Source organism: Salmo salar, chromosome ssa20 (genome assembly GCF_905237065.1).
Source record: "Salmo salar chromosome ssa20, Ssal_v3.1, whole genome shotgun sequence".
Classification (NCBI taxonomy): Eukaryota; Metazoa; Chordata; class Actinopteri; order Salmoniformes; family Salmonidae; genus Salmo; species Salmo salar.
In genome coordinates this window covers 92,456,833-92,483,473 of record NC_059461.1, presented here as the reverse complement: position 1 = coordinate 92,483,473, position 26,641 = coordinate 92,456,833, and the positions used below count along the sequence as shown (strand labels likewise).

The 26,641-nt window shown below is 44.9% G+C and overlaps 1 protein-coding gene across 12 annotated transcripts in view; it reads right to left on the bottom strand.

The window, feature by feature from the left end:
- Positions 1-26,641, bottom strand: part of LOC106581569 (TPA-induced transmembrane protein) — a 108,429-nt gene that overhangs the window by 62,831 nt on the left and 18,957 nt on the right. For 9 of the 12 annotated variants that reach the window (XR_006761070.1, XR_006761071.1, XM_045704138.1 and 6 more), the window contains exons 2-4: positions 8,394-8,480; positions 4,202-4,279; positions 3,703-3,783 (exon numbers count right to left, since the gene is read on the bottom strand). Coding sequence is in view for 10 of the 12 variants with exons in the window: in XM_045704138.1 (XP_045560094.1) it covers positions 3,703-3,783; positions 4,202-4,279; positions 8,394-8,480 (246 nt within the window). In the remaining 2 variants the exon portion in view is untranslated. Of the gene's footprint in view, positions 1-1,769; positions 1,919-3,702; positions 3,784-4,201; positions 4,280-8,393; positions 8,481-8,606; positions 8,812-24,477; positions 24,816-26,641 lie in introns of those variants that run through there. The other 3 variants (XM_045704144.1, XM_045704143.1, XM_045704142.1) reach the window with 3 other exon arrangements.

Here is a 26,641-nt window from a genome sequence, read left to right as displayed (position 1 = left end):
CCTCCTATTCACATAGACAGTGACCCACTCCTCCTATTCACATAGACAGTGACCCACTCCTCCTATTCACATAGACGCTGACCCACTCCTCCTATTCACATAGACGCTGACCCACTCCTCCTATTCACATAGACGCTGACCCACTCCTCCTATTCACATAGACGCTGACCCACTCCTCCTATTCACATAGACACTGACCCACTCCTCCTATTCACATAGACACTGACCCACTCCTCCTATTCACATAGACTCTGACCCACTCCTCCTATTCACATAGACACTGACCCACTCCTCCTATTCACATAGACACTGACCCACTCCTCCTATTCACATAGACACTGACCCACTCCTCCTATTCACATAGACAATGACCCACTCCTCCTATTCACATAGACACTGGCCCACTCCTCCTATTCACATAGACACTGACCCACTCCTCCTATTCACATAGACACTTGCCCACTCCTCCTATTCACATAGACGCTGACCCACTCCTCCTATTCACATAGACACTGACCCACTCCTCCTATTCACATAGACACTGACCCACTCCTCCTATTCACATAGACACTGACCCACTCCTCCTATTCACATAGACGCTGACCCACTCCTCCTATTCACATAGACACTGACCCACTCCTCCTATTCACATAGACACTGGCCCACTCCTCCTATTCACATAGACACTGACCCACTCCTCCTATTCACATAGACACTGACCCACTCCTCCTATTCACATAGACACTGACCCACTCCTCCTATTCACATAGACGCTGACCCACTCCTCCTATTCACATAGACACTGACCCACTCCTCCTATTCACATAGACACTGACCCACTCCTCCTATTCACATAGACACTGACCCACTCCTCCTATTCACATAGACACTGACCCACTCCTCCTATTCACATAGACGCTGACCCACTCCTCCTATTCACATAGACACTGACCCACTCCTCCTATTCACATAGACGCTGACCCACTCCTCCTATTCACATAGACGCTGACCCACTCCTCCTATTCACATAGACACTGACCCACTCCTCCTATTCACATAGACACTGACCCACTCCTCCTATTCACATAGACACTGACCCACTCCTCCTATTCACATAGACACTGGCCCACTCCTCCTATTCACATAGACACTGACCCACTCCTCCTATTCACATAGACACTGACCCACTCCTCCTATTCACATAGACACTGGCCCACTCCTCCTATTCACATAGACACTGACCCACTCCTCCTATTCACATAGACACTGACCCACTCCTCCAATTCACATAGACACTGACCCACTCCTCCTATTCACATAGACACTGACCCTCTCTATTCCCCCAGAAAAGCTGTGTTGGCACCAAACAGATTTTTACCTGCGTCATAGAACAGGACAGAGAGCGAGACAGAGAGAGAGAGAGAGAGAGAGAGAGTGAGACAGAGAGATAGAGACACAGAGAGAGAGAGAGAGAGAGAGAGAGAGAGAGAGAGAGAGGAGAGAGAGAGACAGACAGAGAGATAGAGACAGACAGAGAGACAGAGAGACAGAGACACAGAGAGACAGAGACAGAGAGAGACAGAGAGAGAGACCGAGAGAGATTACTGTCCTTATCCTGCTTTAGAAACAACATTAATCATGATCATACAGTATCCTGAAGTGCCCTCCTCTATTCAACACAATACACCTGACACAACACAACTACGGACCAGTAACCCGAGTCATCCTACAGAACACATCCTCCCTCTAACATCCTAGTTCTTTCCTACCTGGACGGGGGAGAAGAGGAAGAGAGAGAAGCGACAACCATTCTGTCCCATGGCTTCTCCCAACAGCTTCTGTCCGAGCCGAGATGAGGGAGTCAAGAGAGACTATTGTGATGTAAAGCCGTCTGCCAGCTCAGAGAATGGCCTTGAGCTCTGTCTCTCTCTCTCTTTCCTTGAGCTCATTAGCTCATCAATGTCAGCCGATTGGAGAGTATTCAGGGATTTGGGCCCTTCCCCCACCTCTCTCTCTCTCTCTCTCTCTCTCTCTCTCTCTCTCTCTCTCTCTCTCTCTCTCTCTCTCTCTCTCTCTCTCTCTCTCTCTCTCTCTCTCTCTCTCTCTCTCTCTCTCTCTCTCTCTCTCTCTCTCTCTCTCTCTCTCTCTCTCTCTCTCTCTCTCTCTCTCTCTCTCTCTCTCTCTCTCTCTCTCTCTCTCTCTCTCTCTCTCTCTCTCTCTCTCACTACTCACACGTTGATGGTAATATTCATGAACTGACATATACATACCACTAGGTGGCGGTTTGGTGTCAGCAATAAAAATCCACAGCATAAAAAAACATTGCCAGCCTACTAACGTGACAGTACAGCTGTATACTGGTATCCTAAGCTTGTTGTTGCCTCGGTTACACTACAACAAAACTGTGATGCAAGTCTGTACGAATATAGACAGGTTGGCTAAAATGATGCAGATCGATAGAGCCAGGAGCCGTTGCCTTGTTATGATTCTGAAGAGTCAAATAGCTTAGATGACAAGAAGCTTCCATGTGGGGAATCGTAGGTGATTTGTTTCAGCTAGTTTCAGCTTGTTTCTTGGCACTATGTCTTTGAGGTGTTTCGACTGATCTCATGTCTATGCTAAAATGGCCAAAAAAATTCGCTGTAACAATGTACAGTATTTGATAGAAAAAACGAGTGCACATTGAGCAAATGTACGTTTTCAATAAACATTTGGAGACAAAATATAGTTTTACATGGTGACAACTCCGTCTGTTTTGCCACATATTTCAGTAAAATTAACGGTATCCGTTTCATTCAAATTAAGCAGAAACGAGTGACACAGAATATAATTTTTCTTCTGTGGGGTTTTTATGTTTATCAAGCATTTCTACTGGCCTCTGTGACAGACAGAGATCTATAGAGCACCTCTCCTGGTCTCTGTGACAGACAGAGATCTATAGAGCACCTCTCCTGGTCTCTGTGACAGACAGAGATCTATAGAGCACCTCTCCTGGTCTCTGTGACAGACAGAGATCTATAGAGCACCTCTCCTGGTCTCTGTGACAGACAGAGATCTATAGAGCACCTCTCCTGGTCTCTGTGACAGACAGAGATCTATAGAGCACCTCTCCTGGTCTCTGTGACAGACAGAGATCTATAGAGCACCTCTCCTGGTCTCTGTGACAGACAGAGATCTATAGAGCACCTCTCCTGGTCTCTGTGACAGACAGAGATCTATAGAGCACCTCTACAGGCCTCTGTGACAGACAGAGATCTATAGAGCACCTCTACAGGCCTCTGTGACAGACAGAGATCTATAGAGCACCTCTACTGGCCTCTGTGACAGACAGAGACCTCTAGAGCATTTAGGATAAACATGCAGAGTAGAAAGTTGGCTTTAGATTTTGACCGCAAGACAAGGATCAGGATATCCTGTTTCTTATTAAGAGAAGCCTAAATGCAGACACGGTGAACAAGGCTAAAACATGCCAACTCAGAGAGATAAAGCCTTGGGTGTTTCCTGCTTCAACATCTACTAAAAAGTTTTCACTTTGTTTTTTTGAGGTACATTGAAAAACAATTCTGTAGGAGTGATTTGAAAGTTCAAGCAAAAGCTGGTACCAGATCTTGACATGTTTTTTTTTCCCCCAACCCTCTCAAACTATATCGTTGTCAGATCTTGTGACCAGCTAGGGCAAGACGCGGACAGCAACACACAGACCTGTAGCCTCTCGACGAGGGGGGAACTCTTGGAAGTCCTCATCTTGACTTTGGGTGGGTGTGGAGAGACGATGCTGGGTTTCTATGGATACGACAGACACCAAAGAGTTAACAGAGACGGTTACCACTATAAGGCCAAGATAGTGATGACAGAGACAGACGTTTACATTTTAGTCATTTAGCAGACGCTCTTATCCAAAGCAACTTACAGTAGTGAATGCATACATTTCTCCGTATTGGTCCCCCGTGGGAATCGAACCCACAACCCTGGCGTTGCAAACACCATGCTCTACCAACTGAGCCACACGGGACCACCAATCCCCAGAAAGACAACTAACAGACCAAAACATCACCCAGACATGCTTGACATTTAAAGGTAATTTCCAGGCCTTTGTTGAAAAAAGGGGAATTTCCTCGTAGCCAAATCAGCATTTTCCATTTCTTTGGCTTCATAATTGCAACATGACATTTGATGTCTAAAACAGAAAGTTGACTTCTACCTCCAGTTCCTCATGGTCATGTTTCTTGTTGTGAAGCTGCAGGGAGCACGGAGGAGGTCTCCTTTTAACAGGCTTGCTCTGCAACACAATGACAGAATAGTTAATAACATACAGATACAGGCATTCAGATACAAATACAGGCATTCAGATACAAATACAGGTATTCAGATACAAATACAGGCATTCAGATACAAATACAGGTATTCAGATACAAATACAGGTATTCAGATACAAATACAGGCATTCAGATGCAAATACAGGTATTCAGACACAAATACAGGCATTCAGATACAAATACAGGCATTCAGATACAAATACAGGTATTCAGACACAAATACAGGCATTCAGATACAAATACAGGTATTCAGATACAAATACAGGCATTCAGATACAAATACAGGTATTCAGATACAAATACAGGCATTCAGATGCAAATACAGGTATTCAGACACAAATACAGGCATTCAGATACAAATACAGACATTCAGATGCAAATACAGGTATTCAGATACAAATACAGGCATTCAGATACAAATACAGGTATTCAGGTATTCAGATACAAATACAGGCATTCAGATACAAATACAGGCATTCAGATACAAATACAGGTATTCAGATACAAATACAGGTATTCAGATACAAATACAGGCATTCAGATGCAAATACAGGTATTCAGACACAAATACAGGCATTCAGATACAAATACAGGCATTCAGATACAAATACAGGTATTCAGACACAAATACAGGCATTCAGATACAAATACAGGTATTCAGATACAAATACAGGCATTCAGATGCAAATACAGGTATTCAGACACAAATACAGGCATTCAGATACAAATACAGGCATTCAGATGCAAATACAGGTATTCAGATACAAATACAGGCATTCAGATACAAATACAGGTATTCAGGTATTCAGATACAAATACAGGCATTCAGATACAAATACAGGCATTCAGATACAAATACAGGTATTCAGGTATTCAGATACAGGCATTCAGATACAAATACAGGCATTCAGATACAAATACAGGTATTCAGATACAAATACAGGTATTCAGGTATTCAGATACAAATACAGGCATTCAGATACAAATACAGGCATTCAGATACAAATACAGGTATTCAGATACAAATACAGGCATTCAGATACAAATACAGGCATTCAGATAAAAATACAGGCATTCAGATACAAATACAGGCATTCAGATGCAAATACAGGTATTCAGATACAAATACAGGCATTCAGATACAAATACAGGCATTCAGATACAAATACAGGCATTCAGATACAAATACAGGTATTCCAATACAAATACAGGCATTCAGATACAAATACAGGCATTCAGATACAAATACAGGCATTCAGATACAAATACAGGCATTCAGATACAAATACAGGTATTCAGACACAAATACAGGCATTCAGATAAAAATACAGGCATTCAGATACAAATACAGGTATTCAGGCATTCAGATACAAATACAGGCATTCAGATACAAATACAGGCATTCAGATACAAATACAGGCATTCAGATACAAATACAGGCATTCAGATACAAATACAGGCATTCAGATACAAATACAGGCATTCAGGCATTGGTAACCTCTATACTAGTGTTGTCACGATACCAGGATTAGTATCACAATATAATACAATGCAAACTGCATTGCTACAGATGCTGGTCCAATACCCGTGTCGGCCGCGACCCGGGAGACCCATGAGGCGACGGTGGGCTTTTGGTTTCTCTCTAAAAACAGAAATAAATAATTCTAAATAACAAAACTGCCTTTATTTACAAATTAGTAAGAATGTCTCAGCCCATGTTCAAGAATGGCCTTTTTCTCACTTTAGGTTATTTGAAATCAAAATCATCTCCAAAATATAGATTATTATTATTATTATATTATTATATTATTATTATTATTATAAAATAGCGATTATTATTATTAAAATGACTAAATGTAAAATGTAAATTATCATTAAATAATTTAGGATTATATAAAAGCTCCTTAGATATTAATGTAGAATCCTCCAATCCTCTAAATGTAATTATTGGCGGAGAGTCACGTCATTGAAAAATAAAATAATCTGATATACTGTAGGCCTACCGTAGGCTACATGAGTCTCACTAGTGTTGAGTAATGTGCTGTTAAAGTTGTGTAGGTCTAATTTATTTTTAAAAAGCATATTGAAGTTAGAAGCCAAAGGATTTGAAGCAATAGCCTACCTGCTGTGGTCAACTATTTCAGCACCGTTTTTTTGCGCTGCTCTGAGACAAGCATGGGGACTGGTCTTGATAAATCAATGAGATTTTTTATTCTCACTGAATCTCCGTTTGAGTATTGGTTAGACTAGAATTAGGGTGTGGAAATGTTATGCTCTTAGTACTGTAACCTACTCCCGACCGTCACGTTGTACAGCGCCATATTTTCCTAACGGAAACTCTGAGGGTTTTGTTTTTCTTGGAATAGAAACACTATAATATTAATCAAATTAAATAAAGCTACATTTCTTAAAATCAATCCCATATACTATGTTCTTACAAAAAAAAAGGTTTTCAATTCTCTAGTACAGCCACTATTGAAGGCTTATCAAACGCTTCTCAGTCCATATGGGACTTATTTTACTGTTACTGATCAACAATTGTTTTATTTTTTTTTATAAAAGTGTGCGCTGTCTCTTTAAGACCTAATGATGTAATTCACACAGCGAGAGAGAGAGAGACAGGAGAGATGTGACTGAGGCAAGGGTCAGGTAGTGAATTAATTTTTTTGGCAATGACTATAGTGACAATCAGCAGCGTTGAAATCAGCATACTTTGCGTTATGGTTCTGCATGTTAGCACAAACAAAGTACAAGGGTAGTGAATTAGTGAACAGAAATGAACAGTTGCAAATTATTATTGCATTATTCAAGTGTGTTCAATTCTGTGCAGTATGAGAGGGGAGATAACATGATACAGTCCAGACTCCCAGTGGTTCCTCAGTCCAGACTCCCAGTGGTTCCTCAGTCCAGACTCCCAGTGGTTCCTCAGTCCAGACTCCCAGTGGTTCCCCAGTCCAGACTCCCAGTGGTTCCTCAGTCCAGACTCCCAGTGGTTCCTCAGTCCAGACTCCCAGTGGTTCCTCAGTCCAGACTCCCAGTGGTTCCCCAGTCCAGACTCCCAGTGGTTCCTCAGTCCAGACTCCCAGTGGTTCCTCAGTCCAGACTCCCAGTGGTTCCTCAGTCCAGACTCCCAGTGGTTCCCCAGTCCAGACTCCCAGTGGTTCCTCAGTCCAGACTCCCAGTGGTTCCTCAGTCCAGACTCCCAGTGGTTCCCCAGTCCAGACTCCCAGTGGTTCCTCAGTCCAGACTCCCAGTGGTTCCTCAGTCCAGACTCCCAGTGGTTCCTCAGTCCAGACTCCCAGTGGTTCCCCAGTCCAGACTCCCAGTGGTTCCTCAGTCCAGACTCCCAGTGGTTCCTCAGTCCAGACTCCCAGTGGTTCCTCAGTCCAGACTCCCAGTGGTTCCCCAGTCCAGACTCCCAGTGGTTCCCCAGTCCAGACTCCCAGTGGTTCCTCAGTCCAGACTCCCAGTGGTTCCTCAGTCCAGACTCCCAGTGGTTCCTCAGTCCAGACTCCCAGTGGTTCCCCAGTCCAGACTCCCAGTGGTTCCTCAGTCCAGACTCCCAGTGGTTCCTCAGTCCAGACTCCCAGTGGTTCCTCAGTCCAGACTCCCAGTGGTTCCTCAGTCCAGACTCCCAGTGGTTTCCCTCAGTCCAGACTCCCAGTGGTTCCTCAGTCCAGACTCCCAGTGGTTTCCCTCAGTCCAGACTCCCAGTGGTTCCTCAGTCCAGACTCCCAGTGGTTCCCCAGTCCAGACTAGAGCTAGCTATGAGTCCAGGTGGACCAGGCACGGTGTCTCGCGCTTTAAAGGAGACATCGGTTGCGCTGACAGACTTGATCCTCTCTCAATCAGTAGACAACGTGAGACACATTTAATAAAAATACCCAAAGTAACAAAAATTCTTGTACCAAACCGTGTTTTTTTTTCTTCATGTTTTAGTATTTAAAAAGTACAGAAGTTTTGAGTACACTATATCTCCATTATAGAGGATAAACCAGTGAGTTAACCATCAACGACAGAGACAGACATGAAGACTTTACCACAGAACTAGAATGAGAAGATATTTAGGAACTTTACCTCGTCGTGTGGAGTTGGTGTCGGTATGACGTGATCTTTGAATCTCCCGGCCAACTCGGCCACCGAAGGCTTGACCGGTGAGTCCTTCTGAAACACAAAGGTCATACGTTTAACAACATAGAAACACGGTCACGAACATTACCTTTGGTATCGCCGTGAGCCGGGAAAGTACTCTAGACAAAGTGTCTTCCCATTGAGGAGAAGGGGTCCAACCTTCTGAAATTCCTTGGAAGCATTTCGATCTCTCCCACTGAATACAGAGCTGTGATTGTGGTTCTATCTGTCCACAGGAAGAGAGACACAGCTGGCCAACGTCATGCTGCTGCATCTGCTTTGGGACATGACATCATGGTCTTTTTGTCCTGATCTACAGCCTTATCATCTTATCACTGGTTGTGTTGGCCTCTCTCTCTATCTACCTCTGCAATGATTTTCTCTCTGCTGCCCCCCTCCCCCCTCCCCTCTATAGTCAACTCCCACAATTCCCATGCTGATTTCTGGGTCTGACTCAATGTTTTTTCTCTGATGGCTGTTAGGTCATTCCTGATATCTGTGTAGCAGGGAGTGATACGGTGGTTTGTGTTTGGTGACCTAAGGCCTGAAGAAGCTTGAACGTACGTCAGCATGTATTGGCCGTGCCCCAAATGGTACCCCTATTCCCATATAGTGCACTATGTAGGTATTAGGGTGTCATAATATACATCTTCAAAAACACAATACTAGTGTCGTCCATTTAGATTCCCAGTTCCCATAACTGATATATGACAAGCTCAGCGTGCGCTTCGGAGGCTTTTGATTGGCCAAGTTGTTTGTAGCGTGAAAGGAAATGTGAATTGTTGAAATATTCTGGACATCCTAATATGACACTATTCATGTCTGAAGTCGAAGGAATACAGCTCCACCTTCTCTCTCTCTCTCCCTGTTTCTCTCTCTCTCTCCCTGTTTCTCTCTCTCTCTCCCTGTTTCTCTCTCTCTCTCCCTGTTTCTCTCTCTCTCTCCCTGTTTCTCTCTCTCTCTCCCTGTTTCTCTCTCTCTCTCCCTGTTTCTCTCTCTTTCTCTCTCCCTGTTTCTCTCTCTCTCTCCCTGTTTCTCTCTCTCTCTCCCTGTTTCTTTATGTCTCTCTCCCTGTTTCTCTCTCTCTCTCCCTGTTTCTCTCTCTCTCTCCCTGTTTCTCTCTCTCTCTCCCTGTTTCTCTCTTTCTCTCTCCCTGTTTCTCTCTCTCTCTCCCTGTTTCTCTCTCTCTCTCCCTGTTTCTCTCTCTCTCTCCCTGTTTCTCTCTCTCTCTCCCTGTTTCTCTCTCTCTCTCCCTGTTTCTCTCTCTCTCCCTGTTTCTCTCTCTCTCTCCCTGTTTCTCTCTCTCTCTCCCTGTTTCTCTCTCTCTCTCCCTGTTTCTCTCTCTCTCTCCCTGTTTCTCTCTCTCTCTCCCTGTTTCTTTATGTCTCTCTCCCTGTTTCTCTCTCTCTCTCCCTGTTTCTCTCTCTCTCTCCCTGTTTCTCTCTCTCTCTCCCTGTTTCTCTCTCTCTCTCCCTGTTTCTCTCTCTCTCTCCCTGTTTCTCTCTCTCTCTCCCTGTTTCTCTCTCTCTCTCCCTGTTTCTTTATGTCTCTCTCCCTGTTTCTCTCTCTCTCTCCCTGTTTCTTTATGTCTCTCTCCCTGTTTCTCTCTCTCTCTCTCCCTGTTTCTCTTTCTCCCTGTTTCTCTCTCTCTCCCTGTTTCTCTCTCTCCCTGTTTCTTTATGTCTCTCTCCCTGTTTCTCTCTCTCTCTCCCTGTTTCTCTCTCTCTCTCCCTGTTTCTCTTTCTCTCTCCCTGTTTCTCTCTCTCTCTCCCTGTTTCTCTCTCTCTCTCTCCCTGTTTCTCTCTCTCTCCCTGTTTCTCTCTCTCTCTCCCTGTTTCTCTCTCTCTCTCTCTCCCTGTTTCTCTCTCTCTCTCCCTGTTTCTCTCTCTCTCTCCCTGTTTCTCTCTCTCTCTCCCTGTTTCTCTCTCTCTCTCCCTGTTTCTCTCTCTCTCTCCCTGTTTCTTTATGTCTCTCTCCCTCTTTCTCTCTCTCTCTCCCTGTTTCTCTCTCTCTCTCCCTGTTTCTCTCTCTCTCTCCCTGTTTCTCTCTCTCTCTCCCTGTTTCTCTCTCTCTCTCCCTGTTTCTCTCTCTCTCTCCCTGTTTCTCTCTCTCTCTCCCTGTTTCTCTCTCTCTCTCTCCCTGTTTCTTTATGTCTCTCTCCCTGTTTCTCTCTCTCTCTCCCTGTTTCTCTCTCTCTCTCCCTGTTTCTCTCTCTCTCTCCCTCTTTCTCTCTCTCTCTCCCTGTTTCTTTATGTCTCTCTCCCTGTTTCTCTCTCTCTCTCCCTGTTTCTTTATGTCTCTCTCCCTGTTTCTCTCTCTCTCTCCCTGTTTCTCTCTCTCTCTCCCTGTTTCTCTCTCTCTCTCTCCCTGTTTCTCTCTCTCTCTCCCTCTTTCTCTCTCTCTCTCCCTGTTTCTCTCTCTCTCTCCCCTGTTTCTCTCTCTCTCTCCCTGTTTCTCTCTCTCTCTCCCTGTTTCTCTCTCTCTCTCCCTGTTTCTCTCTCTCTCTCCCTGTTTCTCTCTCTCTCTCCCTCTTTCTCTCTCTCTCTCCCTGTTTCTCTCTCTCTCTCTCCCTGTTTCTCTCTCTCTCTCCCTGTTTCTCTCTCTTTCTCCCTGTTTCTTTATGTCTCTCTCCCTGTTTCTCTCTCTCTCTCCCTGTTTCTCTCTCTCTCTCCCTGTTTCTCTCTCTCTCTCCCTCTTTCTCTCTCTCTCTCCCTGTTTCTCTCTCTCTCTCCTGTTTCTCTCTCTCTCTCCCTGTTTCTTTATGTCTCTCTCCCTGTTTCTTTATGTCTCTCTCCCTGTTTCTCTCTCTCTCTCCCTGTTTCTCTCTCTCTCTCCCTGTTTCTCTCTCTCTCTCCCTGTTTCTCTCTCTCTCTCTCTCCCTGTTTCTCTCTCTCTCTCCCTGTTTCTCTCTCTCTCTCCCTGTTTCTCTCTCTCTCTCCCTGTTTCTCTCTCTCTCTCCCTGTTTCTCTCTCTCTCTCCCTGTTTCTTTATGTCTCTCTCCCTGTTTCTTTATGTCTCTCTCCCTGTTTCTCTCTCTCTCTCCCTGTTTCTCTCTCTCTCTCCCTGTTTCTCTCTCTTTCTCTCTCCCTGTTTCTCTCTCTTTCTCTCTCCCTGTTTCTCTCTCTCTCTCCCTGTTTCTTTATGTCTCTCTCCCTGTTTCTCTCTCTCTCTCCCTGTTTCTTTATGTCTCTCTCCCTGTTTCTCTCTCTCTCTCCCTGTTTCTCTCTCTCTCTCCCTCTTTCTCTCTCTCTCTCCCTGTTTCTCTCTCTCTCTCCCTGTTTCTCTCTCTCTCTCCCTGTTTCTCTCTCTCTCTCCCTGTTTCTTTATGTCTCTCTCCCTGTTTCTCTCTCTCTCTCCCTGTTTCTCTCTCTCTCTCCCTGTTTCTCTCTCTTTCTCCCTGTTTCTCTCTCTCTCTCCCTGTTTCTCTCTCTCTCTCCCTGTTTCTCTCTCTCTCTCCCTGTTTCTCTCTCTCTCTCCCTGTTTTCTCTCTCTCTCTCCCTGTTTCTCTCTCTCTCTCCCTGTTTCTCTCTCTCTCTCCCTGTTTCTCTCTCTCTCTCCCTCTTTCTCTCTCTCTCTCCCTGTTTCTCTCTCTCTCTCCCTGTTTCTCTCTCTCTCTCCCTGTTTCTCTCTCTCTCTCCCTGTTTCTCTCTCTCTCTCCCTCTTTCTCTCTCTCTCTCCCTGTTTCTCTCTCTCTCTCCCTGTTTCTCTCTCTCTCTCCCTGTTTCTCTCTCTCTCTCCCTGTTTCTCTCTCTCTCTCCCTCTTTCTCTCTCTCTCTCCCTGTTTCTTTATGTCTCTCTCCCTGTTTCTTTATGTCTCTCTCCCTGTTTCTCTCTCTCTCTCCCTCTTTCTCTCTCTCTCTCCCTGTTTCTCTCTCTCTCTCCCTGTTTCTCTCTCTCTCTCCCTCTTTCTCTCTCTCTCTCCCTGTTTCTTTATGTCTCTCTCCCTGTTTCTCTCTCTCTCTCCCTGTTTCTCTCTCTCTCTCCCTGTTTCTCTCTCTCTCTCCCTGTTTCTCTCTCTCTCTCCCTGTTTCTCTCTCTCTCTCCCTGTTTCTCTCTCTCTCTCCCTGTTTCTCTCTCTCTCTCCCTGTTTCTTTATGTCTCTCTCCCTGTTTCTCTTTCTCTCTCTCTCTCCCTGTTTCTCTCTCTCTCTCCCTGTTTCTCTCTCTCTCTCCCTGTTTCTCTCTCTCTCTCCCTGTTTCTCTCTCTCTCCCTGTTTCTCTCTCTCTCTCCCTGTTTCTCTCTCTCTCTCCCTGTTTCTCTCTCTCTCTCCCTGTTTCTCTCTCTCTCTCCCTGTTTCTCTCTCTCTCTCCCTGTTTCTTTATGTCTCTCTCCCTGTTTCTCTCTCTCTCTCCCTGTTTCTTTATGTCTCTCTCCCTGTTTCTCTCTCTCTCTCCCTGTTTCTCTCTCTCTCTCCCTGTTTCTCTCTCTCTCTCCCTGTTTCTCTCTCTCTCTCCCTGTTTCTCTCTCTCTCTCCCTGTTTCTCTCTCTCTCTCCCTGTTTCTTTATGTCTCTCTCCCTGTTTCTCTCTCTCTCTCCCTGTTTCTTTATGTCTCTCTCCCTGTTTCTCTCTCTCTCTCTCCCTGTTTCTCTTTCTCCCTGTTTCTCTCTCTCTCCCTGTTTCTCTCTCTCCCTGTTTCTTTATGTCTCTCTCCCTGTTTCTCTCTCTCTCTCCCTGTTTCTCTCTCTCTCTCCCTGTTTCTCTCTCTCTCTCCCTGTTTCTCTCTCTCTCTCCCTGTTTCTCTTTCTCTCTCCCTGTTTCTCTCTCTCTCTCCCTGTTTCTCTCTCTCTCTCTCCCTGTTTCTCTCTCTCTCCCTGTTTCTCTCTCTCTCTCCCTGTTTCTCTCTCTCTCTCCCTGTTTCTCTCTCTCTCTCTCCCTGTTTCTCTCTCTCTCTCCCTGTTTCTCTCTCTCTCTCCCTGTTTCTCTCTCTCTCTCCCTGTTTCTCTCTCTCTCTCCCTGTTTCTCTCTCTCTCTCCCTGTTTCTTTATGTCTCTCTCCCTCTTTCTCTCTCTCTCTCCCTGTTTCTCTCTCTCTCTCCCTGTTTCTCTCTCTCTCTCCCTGTTTCTCTCTCTCTCTCCCTGTTTCTCTCTCTCTCTCCCTGTTTCTCTCTCTCTCTCCCTGTTTCTCTCTCTCTCTCCCTGTTTCTCTCTCTCTCTCTCCCTGTTTCTTTATGTCTCTCTCCCTGTTTCTCTCTCTCTCTCCCTGTTTCTCTCTCTCTCTCCCTGTTTCTCTCTCTCTCTCCCTCTTTCTCTCTCTCTCTCCCTGTTTCTTTATGTCTCTCTCCCTGTTTCTCTCTCTCTCTCCCTGTTTCTTTATGTCTCTCTCCCTGTTTCTCTCTCTCTCTCCCTGTTTCTCTCTCTCTCTCCCTGTTTCTCTCTCTCTCTCCCTGTTTCTCTCTCTCTCTCCCTCTTTCTCTCTCTCTCTCCCTGTTCTCTCTCTCTCTCTCCCTGTTTCTCTCTCTCTCTCCCTGTTTCTCTCTCTCTCTCCCTGTTTCTCTCTCTCTCTCCCTGTTTCTCTCTCTCTCTCCCTGTTTCTCTCTCTCTCTCCCTCTTTCTCTCTCTCTCTCCCTGTTTCTCTCTCTCTCTCTCCCTGTTTCTCTCTCTCTCTCCCTGTTTCTCTCTCTTTCTCCCTGTTTCTTTATGTCTCTCTCCCTGTTTCTCTCTCTCTCTCCCTGTTTCTCTCTCTCTCTCCCTGTTTCTCTCTCTCTCTCCCTCTTTCTCTCTCTCTCTCCCTGTTTCTCTCTCTCTCTCCCTGTTTCTCTCTCTCTCTCCCTGTTTCTTTATGTCTCTCTCCCTGTTTCTTTATGTCTCTCTCCCTGTTTCTCTCTCTCTCTCCCTGTTTCTCTCTCTCTCTCCCTGTTTCTCTCTCTCTCTCCCTGTTTCTCTCTCTCTTTCTCTCCCTGTTTCTCTCTCTCTCTCCCTGTTTCTCTCTCTCTCTCCCTGTTTCTCTCTCTCTCTCCCTGTTTCTCTCTCTCTCTCCCTGTTTCTTTATGTCTCTCTCCCTGTTTCTTTATGTCTCTCTCCCTGTTTCTCTCTCTCTCTCCCTGTTTCTCTCTCTCTCTCCCTGTTTCTCTCTCTCTCTCCCTGTTTCTCTCTCTTTCTCTCTCCCTGTTTCTCTCTCTCTCTCCCTGTTTCTCTCTCTCTCTCCCTGTTTCTTTATGTCTCTCTCCCTGTTTCTCTCTCTCTCTCCCTGTTTCTTTATGTCTCTCTCCCTGTTTCTCTCTCTCTCTCCCTGTTTCTCTCTCTCTCTCCCTGTTTCTCTCTCTCTCTCCCTCTTTCTCTCTCTCTCTCCCTGTTTCTCTCTCTCTCTCCCTGTTTCTCTCTCTCTCTCCCTGTTTCTCTCTCTCTCTCCCTGTTTCTTTATGTCTCTCTCCCTGTTTCTCTCTCTCTCTCCCTGTTTCTCTCTCTCTCTCCCTGTTTCTCTCTCTTTCTCCCTGTTTCTCTCTCTCTCTCCCTGTTTCTCTCTCTCTCTCCCTGTTTCTCTCTCTCTCTCCCTGTTTCTCTCTCTCTCTCTCCCTGTTTCTCTCTCTCTCTCCCTGTTTCTCTCTCTCTCTCCCTGTTTCTCTCTCTCTCTCCCTCTTTCTCTCTCTCTCTCCCTGTTTCTCTCTCTCTCTCCCTGTTTCTCTCTCTCTCTCCCTGTTTCTCTCTCTCTCTCCCTGTTTCTCTCTCTCTCTCCCTCTTTCTCTCTCTCTCTCCCTGTTTCTCTCTCTCTCTCCCTGTTTCTCTCTCTCTCTCCCTGTTTCTCTCTCTCTCTCCCTGTTTCTCTCTCTCTCTCCCTCTTTCTCTCTCTCTCTCCCTGTTTCTTTATGTCTCTCTCCCTGTTTCTTTATGTCTCTCTCCCTGTTTCTCTCTCTCTCTCCCTCTTTCTCTCTCTCTCTCCCTGTTTCTCTCTCTCTCTCCCTGTTTCTCTCTCTCTCTCCCTCTTTCTCTCTCTCTCTCCCTGTTTCTTTCTGTCTCTCTCCCTGTGTCTCTCTGTCTCTCTCCCTGTTTCTCTCTCTCTCTCCCTGTTTCTCTCTCTCTCTCCCTGTTTCTCTCTCTCTCTCCCTGTTTCTCTCTCTCTCTCCCTGTTTCTCTCTCTCTCTCCCTGTTTCTCTCTCTCTCTCCCTGTTTCTTTATGTCTCTCTCCCTGTTTCTCTTTCTCTCTCTCTCTCCCTGTTTCTCTCTCTCTCTCCCTGTTTCTCTCTCTCTCTCCCTGTTTCTTTATGTCTCTCTCCCTGTTTCTCTCTCTCTCTCCCTGTTTCTCTCTCTCTCTCCCTGTTTCTCTCTCTCTCTCCCTGTTTCTCTCTCTCTCTCCCTGTTTCTCTCTCTCTCTCCCTGTTTCTCTCTCTCTCTCCCTGTTTCTTTATGTCTCTCTCCCTGTTTCTCTCTCTCTCTCCCTGTTTCTCTCTCTTTCTCTCTGTTTCTTTCTCTGATTCGCTCTATTTCACTCCCTCTTTCTTTTTGTCTTTACCGTAGTAAAACTCAAGCTGACCAGCTGCCAAGTTTCTTCTCCCACACTCTGTCTGTTTTGTCGCTTGTGTTAGTGAAGTCGTCATGTGTGTTTCTATCTTAAGCGGTTGTCTGTGGGATTTAACGGATGAGATCTGGAAGTCCTATGCCATGTGTCTCTCTTTCTTAAATTCAACCAAAAGGTGAACTTTCATCTGTAGCCCCTAGGCAGGTAGTTAAGAACCAGTTGTGGTGAGACTGCAAGGTAATCGGAGCTGACCTCTCTGTGCCTGTTAGAGAACGGCCTTGAGCTCTCTCTAGTCCATTAGTTCTGTTCACGAAAACACATATCTCCCACCACATTCTTAACAACAGTCCCAGATATACACACACAACATTCCACTTTAATCACACTTTATTTTTCTTCTCCCCCCCCCCTTCCTCCCTCTCTCTCCTCCTCCCTCTTTTTCTCCCCCTTCCTTCCTCCCTCCCTCTCTCTCCCCCTCCCTCCCTCTCCTCTCTCTCTCTCCTCCTCCCTCTCTCTCCCCCTCCCCCCCTCTCCTCTCTCTCTCTCTCCTCCTCCCTCTTTTTCTCCCCCTTCCTCCCTCTCTCTCCCCCTTCCCCCCTCTCCTCTCTCTCTCTCTCCTCCTCCCCCTTCCTCCCTCTCTCTCCCCCTCCCCTCCCTCTCCTCTCTCTCTCTCTCCTCCTCCCTCTTTTCTCCCCCTTCCTCCCTCTCTCTCCCCCTCCCCTCCCTCTCCTCTCTCTCTCTCTCCTCCTCCCTCTTTTTCTCCCCCCTTCCTCCCTCTCTCCCCCTCTCTCAGAATGACATCACCCACCTCTCTCCCTCCACCCAGTTGTATTACGCCATCATGGACTGACTGGCTGGACCCAGAGGGTGTGTGTGTGTGTGTGTGTGTGTGTGTGTGTGTGTGTGTGTGTGTGTGTGTGTGTGTGTGTGTGTGTGTGTGTGTTAATGCCACTCAGTGCCTCCCTTTCTGGGTCTGATCCACAACCAACTCCTTTAACATCCTTTCCTGAGCCTGATGCTTTTTTTTCCCTCCCTGATATATCCAGCTCACTGAAGACCCCCCAAGCCTCAACCTTTATTTTGTGGCACCTGATTGTTGAACTGTTTCCTGTGTGTGTGTGTGTGGAAAACTAAGCTCCTCTACAGTTCAGACCTGAGAGAGGAAAAACAACAAGGAGAAACATTCAGTTAAGTTGTTCTGATTGGACTGACGCAAAGCTGGAAGGGTTCTGACAACAAGCACAGGAATAGAACGGCGTACTAGTCCACCACACGCACACGCCATTCAGAGACAGAGCCTTGTGTTCTCTCTATAAGTAATAGGTTATTTCTGTAAGACAACCAACCCAGTTATAGATTCACTTTGTTTCAGTCAGCTGATACTCAGCTGAGCTCTGGCGAAGAACAGAAGGGGAGAAGAGAACAGAGGAAAAGAGAAGAAGAGACCAGAGGAGAAGAGAAGAAGAGAACAGAGGAGAAGAGAAGAGAACAGATGAGAAGACAACAGAGGAGAAGAGAAGAGAGGAGAAGAGAAGAGGAGAAGACAACAGAGGAGAAGAGAACAGAGGAGAAGAGAAGAGGAGAAGAGAACAGAGGAGAAGAGAAGAAGAGACCAGAGGAGAAGAGAAGAAGAGAACAGAGGAGAAGAGAACAGATGAGAAGACAACAGAGGAGAAAAGAGGAGAAGACAACAGAGGAGAAGAGAACAGAGGAGAAGAGAAGTGTGGGAAACAACTAACTGTCCCAGCAGGGGAGAACAGAACAGGCCAGGGAACAGGGAGAGACAGAGAGCAGGGTCAGTCCAGGGAGAAGCTCTATTTTAGGGGACCAAGGCCTGGGAAAAAGCCCTGAAGCACTCAACATGGTCTGGATCACTGGTCTGGACGTGACCCCTGACCTCTGAGGTCTGAGGAGATATGTCCACTCTAAAGACCCTGTCCTCTCTTCTATTCCTTCCCCACTACATTGTCATGAAGCGATTGTCCCCAGGCTATTGTACAGTAACATTACTACAGTAACATTACTACACTAGATTTACTACAGTAACATTACTACACTAGATTTACTACAGTAACATTACTACACTAGATTTACTACAGTAACATTACTACACTAGATTTACTACAGTAACATTACTACAGTAACATTACTACACTAGATTTACTACAGTAACATTACTACAATAACATTACTACACTAGATTTACTACAGTAACATTACTACACTGGATTTACTACAGTAACATTACTACAGTAACATTACTACACTAGATTTACTACAGTAACATTACGACACTAGATTTACTACAGTAACATTACTACAGTAACATTACTACACTATATTTACTACAGTAACATTACTACATTATATTTACTACAGTAACATTACTACACTAGCTTTACTACAGTATCTTTACTACAGTATCTTTACTACAGTAACATTACTACACTAGATTTACTACAGTAACATTAGTACAGTAACATTAGTTCAGTAACATTAGTTCAGTAACATTACTACAGTAACATTACTACACTAGATTTACTACAGTAACATTACTACAGTATCTTTACTACAGTAACATTACTACACTAGCTTTACTACAGTATCTTTACTACAGTATCTTTACTACAGTAACATTACTACACTAGATTTACTACAGTAACATTAGTACAGTATCTTTACTACAGTAACATTAGTTCAGTATCTTTACTACAGTAACATTAGTTCAGTAACATTAGTTCAGTAACATTAGTTCAGTAACATTAGTTCAGTATATTTACTACAGTAACATTAGTTCAGTATCTTTACTACAGTAACATTAGTTCAGTAACATTAGTTCAGTAACATTAGTTCAGTATCTTTACTTCAGTAACATTAGTTCAGTAACATTAATTCAGTAACATTAGTTCAGTATCTTTACTACAGTAACATTAGTACAGTAACATTAGTTCAGTAACATTAGTTCAGTATCTTTACTACAGTAACATTAGTTCAGTAACATTACTACAGTAACATTACTACAGTAACATTACTACAGTAACATTACTACACTAGATTTACTACAGTAACATTACTACAGTAACATTACTACACTAGATTTACTACAATAACATTACTACACTAGATTTACTACAGTAACATTACTACACTAGCTTTACTACAGTAACATTACTACACTAGCTTTACTACAGTATCTTTACTACAGTATCTTTACTACAGTAACATTACTACACTAGATTTACTACAGTAACATTACTACACTAGCTTTACTACAGTATCTTTACTACAGTATCTTTACTACAGTAACATTACTACACTAGATTTACTACAGTAACATTAGTACAGTAACATTAGTTCAGTATCTTTACTACAGTAACATTCGTTCAGTAACATTAGTTCAGTAACATTAGTTCAGTAACATTAGTTCAGTAACATTAGTTCAGTATATTTACTACAGTAACATTAGTTCAGTATCTTTACTACAGTAACATTAGTTCAGTAACATTACTTCAGTAACATTAGTTCAGTAACATTAGTTCAGTATCTTTACTACAGTAACATTAGTTCAGTAACATTAGTTCAGTAACATTAGTTCAGTATCTTTACTACAGTAACATTAGTTCAGTAACATTAGTTCAGTAACATTAGTTCAGTATCTTTACTACAGTAACATTAGTTCAGTAACATTAGTTCAGTAACATTAGTTCAGTATCTTTACTACAGTAACATTAGTTCAGTAACATTAGTTCAGTAACATTAGTTCAGTATCTTTAATTCAGTAACATTAGTTCAGTAACATTAGTTCAGTAACATTAGTTCAGTATCTTTACTACAGTAACATTAGTTCAGTAACATTAGTTCAGTAACATTAGTTCAGTATCTTTACTACAGTAACATTAGTTCAGTATCTTTACTACAGTAACATTAGTTCAGTAACATTAGTTCAGTAACATTCGTTCAGTAACATTCGTTCAGTAACATTAGTTCAGTATCTTTACTACAGTAACATTAGTTCAGTAACATTAGTTCAGTAACATTAGTTCAGTATCTTTACTACAGTAACATTAGTTCAGTAACATTAATTCAGTAACATTAGTTCAGTAACATTAGTTCAGTAACATTAATTCAGTAACATTAGTTCAGTAACATTAGTTCAGTATCTTTACTACAGTAACATTAGTTCAGTAACATTAGTTCAGTAACATTAGTTCAGTAACATTAATTCAGTAACATTAATTCAGTAACATTAGTACAGTAACATTAATTCAGTAACATTAGTTCAGTACATGGCTGGAAAAGGAATCAACGATGAGAGTTAGTGTACTAATACCAGTGTCCCCTTATGGACCCTGGTCAAAAGCAGTGCACTATATAAGAAGTAGGGTGCCCTTTGAGATTCAGCCATGATACTCTATCATCTTCCCAGATGTCTCGGGGTCGAGGTTAACGAGATACAAGCCATTAACAAATCCCTGACCTCGCTCTGTTTTCCCCAGACACGGCCTGTTGTTTACTGTATGAGGCTTGGCCAATAAGGACAGAGAAACGGTACGCACGCACACATTACACGTATGAACATAGAACCTAAAGTCTCCAGTCACACATGCAGTGTATGTTTTTACATTTTAGACATTTTAGTCATTTAGCAGACGCTCTTATCCAGAGCGACTTACAGTAGTGAATGCATACATTTCATACATTTCATACATTTTTTTTTCTTCTTTTTTTCGTACTGGTCCCCCGTGGGAATTGAACCCACAACCATGGCGTTGCAAACACCATGTTCTACCAACTGAGCCACACGGGACTATATGTAAAGGTCAACATTACAATGCCTGGCTTCGCCTACCGATTATCTCTATTCCTGAACCATGGAGATCGAAGAACATGACACTGTAACCCCAGGAGAGCGCGCGCACACACACACACACACACACACACACACACACACACACACACACACACACACACACACACACACACACACACACACACACACACACACACACACACACACACACACACACACACGCACGCACACAAACACACACCACGCACGCTTAAACACTGTAACCCTTGGCACACACACACAACACAACACAACACACACACGTAAACACTAACTCCGAGACTGTATCTGCTTGCTGAGTCCAGGTGGTGGTTCAAGTCCAGCTGACGTGATCTGTCGCTGTCGGAGAGTTAATGCCATGATCCAGGTGATGATTAATTAATGCCATGATTCAGGTGATGATTAATACCATGATCCAGGTGATGATTAATGCCATGATCCAGGTGATGATTAATGCCATGATCCAGGTGTGATTAATTAATGCCATGATCCAGGTGATGATTAATTAATGCCATGATTCAGGTGATGATTAATACCATGATCCAGGTGATGATTAATGCCATGATCCAGGTGATGATTAATGCCATGATCCAGGTGTGATTAATTAATGCCATGATCCAGGTGATGATTAATTAATGCCATGATTCAGGTGATGATTAATACCATGATCCAGGTGATGATTAATGCTATGATCCAGGTGATGATTAATACCATGATCCAGGTGATGATTCATTAATGCCATGATCCAGGTGATGATTAATACCATGATCCAGGTGATGATTAATACCATGATCCAGGTGATGATTCATTAATGCCATGATCCAGGTGATGATTAATGCCATGATCCAGGTGATGATTAATGCCATGATCCAGGTGATGATTAATGCTATGATCCAGGTGATGATTAATGCCATGATCCAGGTGATGATTAATGCTATGATCCAGGTGATGATTAATGCCATGATCCAGGTGATGATTAATACCATGATCCAGGTGATGATTAATGCCATGATCCAGGTGATGATTAATTAATGCCATGATTCAGGTGATGATTAATACCATGATCCAGGTGATGATTAATGCCATGATCCAGGTGATGATTAATTAATGCCATGATTCAGGTGATGATTAATGCTATGATCCAGGTGATGATTCATTAATGCCATGATCCAGGTGATGATTCATTAATGCTATGATCCAGGTGATGATTAATTAATGCCATGATCCAGGTGATGATTCATTAATGCCACGATCCAGGTGATGAGTAATACCATGATCTTCCACCCCTCCCTGTACTAATCTTAGATAAGCTTTTAAATGTCTCTGAGAAAACTGAGAAAGCAGTCTAACAATTTCACAAGCAAATAACAGAGAGCTACCATATCCCAGCTGTCCAGCAGGGTGCTGTTGTCCTGGACTACGTTCTGGGCTAGGGTGCTGTTGCCGTGGACTACGTTCTGGGCTAGGGTGCTGTTGTCCTTGACTATGTTCTGGGCTAGGGTGCTGTTGCCGTGGACTACGTTCTGGGCTAGGGTGCTGTTGCCGTGGACTACATTCTGGGCTAGGGTACTGTTGCCGTGGACTACGTTCTGAGCTAGGGTACTGTTGCCGTGGACTACGCTCTGGGCTAGGGTGCTGTTGCTGTGGACTACGTTCTGGGCTAGGGTGCTGTTGCCGTGGACTACGTTCTGGGCTAGGGTGCTGTTGTCCTGGACTACGTTCTGGGCTAGGGTACTGTTGCTGTGGCCTACGTTCTGGGCTAGGGTGCTGTTGTCCTGGACTACGTTCTGGGCTAGGGTGCTGTTGCCGTGGACTACGTTCTGGGCTAGGGTGCTGTTGCCGTGGACTACGTTCTGGGCTCGGGTGCTGTTGTCCTGGACTACGTTCTGGGCTAGGGTGCTGTTGCCGTGGACTACGTTCTGGGCTAGGGTGCTGTTGTCCTGGACTACGTTCTGGGCTAGGGTGCTGTTGCCGTGGACTACGTTCTGGGCTAGGGTGCTGTTGCCGTGGACTACGTTCTGGGCTAGGGTGCTGTTGTCCTGGACTACGTTCTGGGCTAGGGTGCTGTTGCCGTGGACTACGTTCTGGGCTAGGGTGCTGTTGCCGTGGACTACGTTCTGGGCTAGGGTGCTGTTGCCGTGGACTACGTTCTGGGCTAGGGTGCTGTTGCCGTGGACTACGTTCTAGTCTTACTGGATGGTCTGGATCTGGCCTGTGTTCTCTCCAGTCAGAAGGGCCACAGAACACCTCCTCCAAAGTCAGCCAACACTGAAAAACAGTATACACACACCGTCCTTTTTCCTTCAGGTTAGGCTCCAACTTGTTAAAACTGGTCAGAGAGCAGACAGCCACCTTCTCTCTTTCTCTCCACCTCTCTGTCCAGGAAAACATGAGGGTGTTTTTGGATTGGCCTTCCTCTTTCCTCTCTCTGAATATCTCACTGTTCCACTACATTCACAGGTTGCTTGTTTGTCTGACACGTGTGTGTGTGTGTGTGTGTGTGTGTGTGTGTGTGTGTGTGTGTGTGTGTGTGTGTGTGTGTGTGTGCACGTGTGTGTGTGAGTGAGTGAGTGAGTGAGTGAGTGAGTGAGTGAGTGAGTGAGTGAGTGAGTGAGTGAGTGAGTGAGTGAGTGAGTGAGTGAGTGAGTGAGTGAGTGAGTGAGTGAGTGAGTGAGAAATGTTCCCTACATAGTCCTGGTAGTTGCAAGCAAAGGCTAACTTTTAAAACAGAAATGTGCATCCTGTAGCACAAATTTCAAAAAGTTTAAGGACATTGTAAAGTCCATGGAGAATAAGAGCACCTCCTCCCAGCTGCCCACTGCTCTGAGGCTAGGAAACACTGTCACCACCGATAAATACACTATAATTGAGAATTTCAATAAGCATTTTTCTACGGCTGGCCATGCTTTCTCCCTGGCTACCCCAACCCTGGTTAAATAAAGGTGAAATAATAAAAATAAATATATATATATAACAAAATAGTGCACTACTTTGACCACAGCACTATGGGCTTTATAGCGCTCCATGTCCTATATAGGAAATAGGTTGCCATTTGGGACTCAAAGCTGATACACTTGTAAGGGTGACTACAAATCAAATTTTCTGAATGGTACATAAACACACAGACATGAAGTGTGCCTGACATTATGATGAACAACAGATATAGCTGTCGATTATCTTTCACTATTGATTGGTTATCCTGTAGATACAGACAAACAGAGCCAGGAATGTTCCAGAGACTTCACGTCATCTAACGCTAACTAAACTCCCGTTACACTTCAACTACCTACCCGGTGAAAATACACACCGCTAACACAGTTACAACCAAATGTCTACCGTTTCCTCTAGATGTTTCTTTAGTAGTGCAATGAAAACACACACACACACACACACACACACACACACACACACACACACACACACACACACACACACACACACACACACACACACACACACACACACACACACTACCACCGAGAGTAAAAGCTTCAGATATGGAAATCCGTAGTGGTGAAATTGACACGTCTGTTTGTTATATTACAATAACAAAGACGTTCACTTCAAAACAATGAACATCATCGCACTCTAGAACAGCAAAGTGCGTACTGTTGTTGTTGGGTTTTTTTTTTTTTTACCCACAATGCAGGATGCTCTTCTGCCATGTTTCATAAACAAAACAAAAACAATAACAAATGTTCCTGGGGAGACCTGTGGCGCTTCTTCACCTTTAATGTTCCTGGGGAGACCTGTGGCGCTTCTTCACCTTTAATGTTCCTGGGGAGACCTGTGGCGCTTCTTCACCTTTAATGTTCCTGGGGAGACCTGTGGCGCTTCTTCACCTTTAATGTTCCTGGGGAGACCTGTGGCGCTTCTTCACCTTTAATGTTCCTGGGGAGACCTGTGGCGCTTCTTCACCTTTAATGTTCCTGGGGAGACCTGTGGCGCTTCTTCACCTTTAATGTTCCTGGGGAGACCTGTGGCGCTTCTTCACCTTTAATGTTCCTGGGGAGACCTGTGGCGCTTCTTCACCTTTAATGTTCCTGGGGAGACCAGTGGCGCTTCTTCACCTTTAATGTTCCTGGGGAGACCAGTGGCGCTTCTTCACCTTTAATGTTCCTGGGGAGACCTGTGGCGCTTCTTCACCTTTAATGTTCCTGGGGAGACCTGTGGCGCTTCTTCACCTTTAATGTTCCTGGGGAGACCTGTGGCGCTTCTTCACCTTTAATGTTCCTGGGGAGACCAGTGGCGCTTCTTCACCTTTAATGTTCCTGGGGAGACCAGTGGCGCTTCTTCACCTTTAATGTTCCTGGGGAGACCAGTGGCGCTTCTTCACCTTTAATGTTCCTGGGGAGACCTGTGGCGCTTCTTCACCTTTAATGTTCCTGGGGAGACCTGTGGCGCTTCTTCACCTTTAATGTTCCTGGGGAGACCAGTGGCGCTTCTTCACCTTTAATGTTCCTGGGGAGACCTGTGGCGCTTCTTCACCTTTAATGTTCCTGGGGAGACCAGTGGCGCTTCTTCACCTTTAATGTTCCTGGGGAGACCAGTGGCGCTTCTTCACCTTTAATGTTCCTGGGGAGACCTGTGGCGCTTCTTCACCTTTAATGTTCCTGGGGAGACCTGTGGCGCTTCTTCACCTTTAATGTTCCTGGGGAGACCAGTGGCGCTTCTTCACCTTTAATGTTCCTGGGGAGACCTGTGGCGCTTCTTCACCTTTAATGTTCCTGGGGAGACCTGTGGCGCTTCTTCACCTTTAATGTTCCTGGGGAGACCTGTGGCGCTTCTTCACCTTTAATGTTCCTGGGGAGACCTGTGGCGCTTCTTCACCTTTAATGTTCCTGGGGAGACCTGTGGCGCTTCTTCACCTTTAATGTTCCTGGGGAGACCTGTGGCGCTTCTTCACCTTTAATGTTCCTGGGGAGACCTGTGGCGCTTCTTCACCTTTAATGTTCCTGGGGAGACCTGTGGCGCTTCTTCACCTTTAATGTTCCTGGGGAGACCTGTGGCGCTTCTTCACCTTTAATGTTCCTGGGGAGACCTGTGGCGCTTCTTCACCTTTAATGTTCCTGGGGAGACCTGTGGCGCTTCTTCACCTTTAATGTTCCTGGGGAGACCTGTGGCGCTTCTTCACCTTTAATGTTCCTGGGGAGACCTGTGGCGCTTCTTCACCTTTAATGTTCCTGGGGAGACCAGTGGCGCTTCTTCACCTTTAATGTTCCTGGGGAGACCTGTGGCGCTTCTTCACCTTTAATGTTCCTGGGGAGACCTGTGGCGCTTCTTCACCTTTAATGTTCCTGGGGAGACCTGTGGCGCTTCTTCACCTTTAATGTTCCTGGGGAGACCTGTGGCGCTTCTTCACCTTTAATGTTCCTGGGGAGACCAGTGGCGCTTCTTCACCTTTAATGTTCCTGGGGAGACCTGTGGCGCTTCTTCACCTTTAATGTTCCTGGGGAGACCTGTGGCGCTTCTTCACCTTTAATGTTCCTGGGGAGACCTGTGGCGCTTCTTCACCTTTAATGTTCCTGGGGAGACCTGTGGCGCTTCTTCACCTTTAATGTTCCTGGGGAGACCTGTGGCGCTTCTTCACCTTTAAAGCAATGTTAAACCAAATCCTACTCTAAGACACTCTGTGAATACAGACCGTGGTCTTTTTCGTTGAGAGAGTCAAGTGTACTCCCAACCTCAACTTCTCCTGGGAATCCAGACTCTAGCTACACAGACCTTCAAGCCCTCCTCCACCCAGACCAGATATAAATCAGGACTAGAACCATCTACTTTAGCTACACAGATCTCCAAGCGCTCTTCCACCCAGAACAGATATTATCAGGACTAGAAACATCTTGCCTGCTAGAGTGGATGGGAGTTTAAATGTTAGAAGGAGAGACCTTC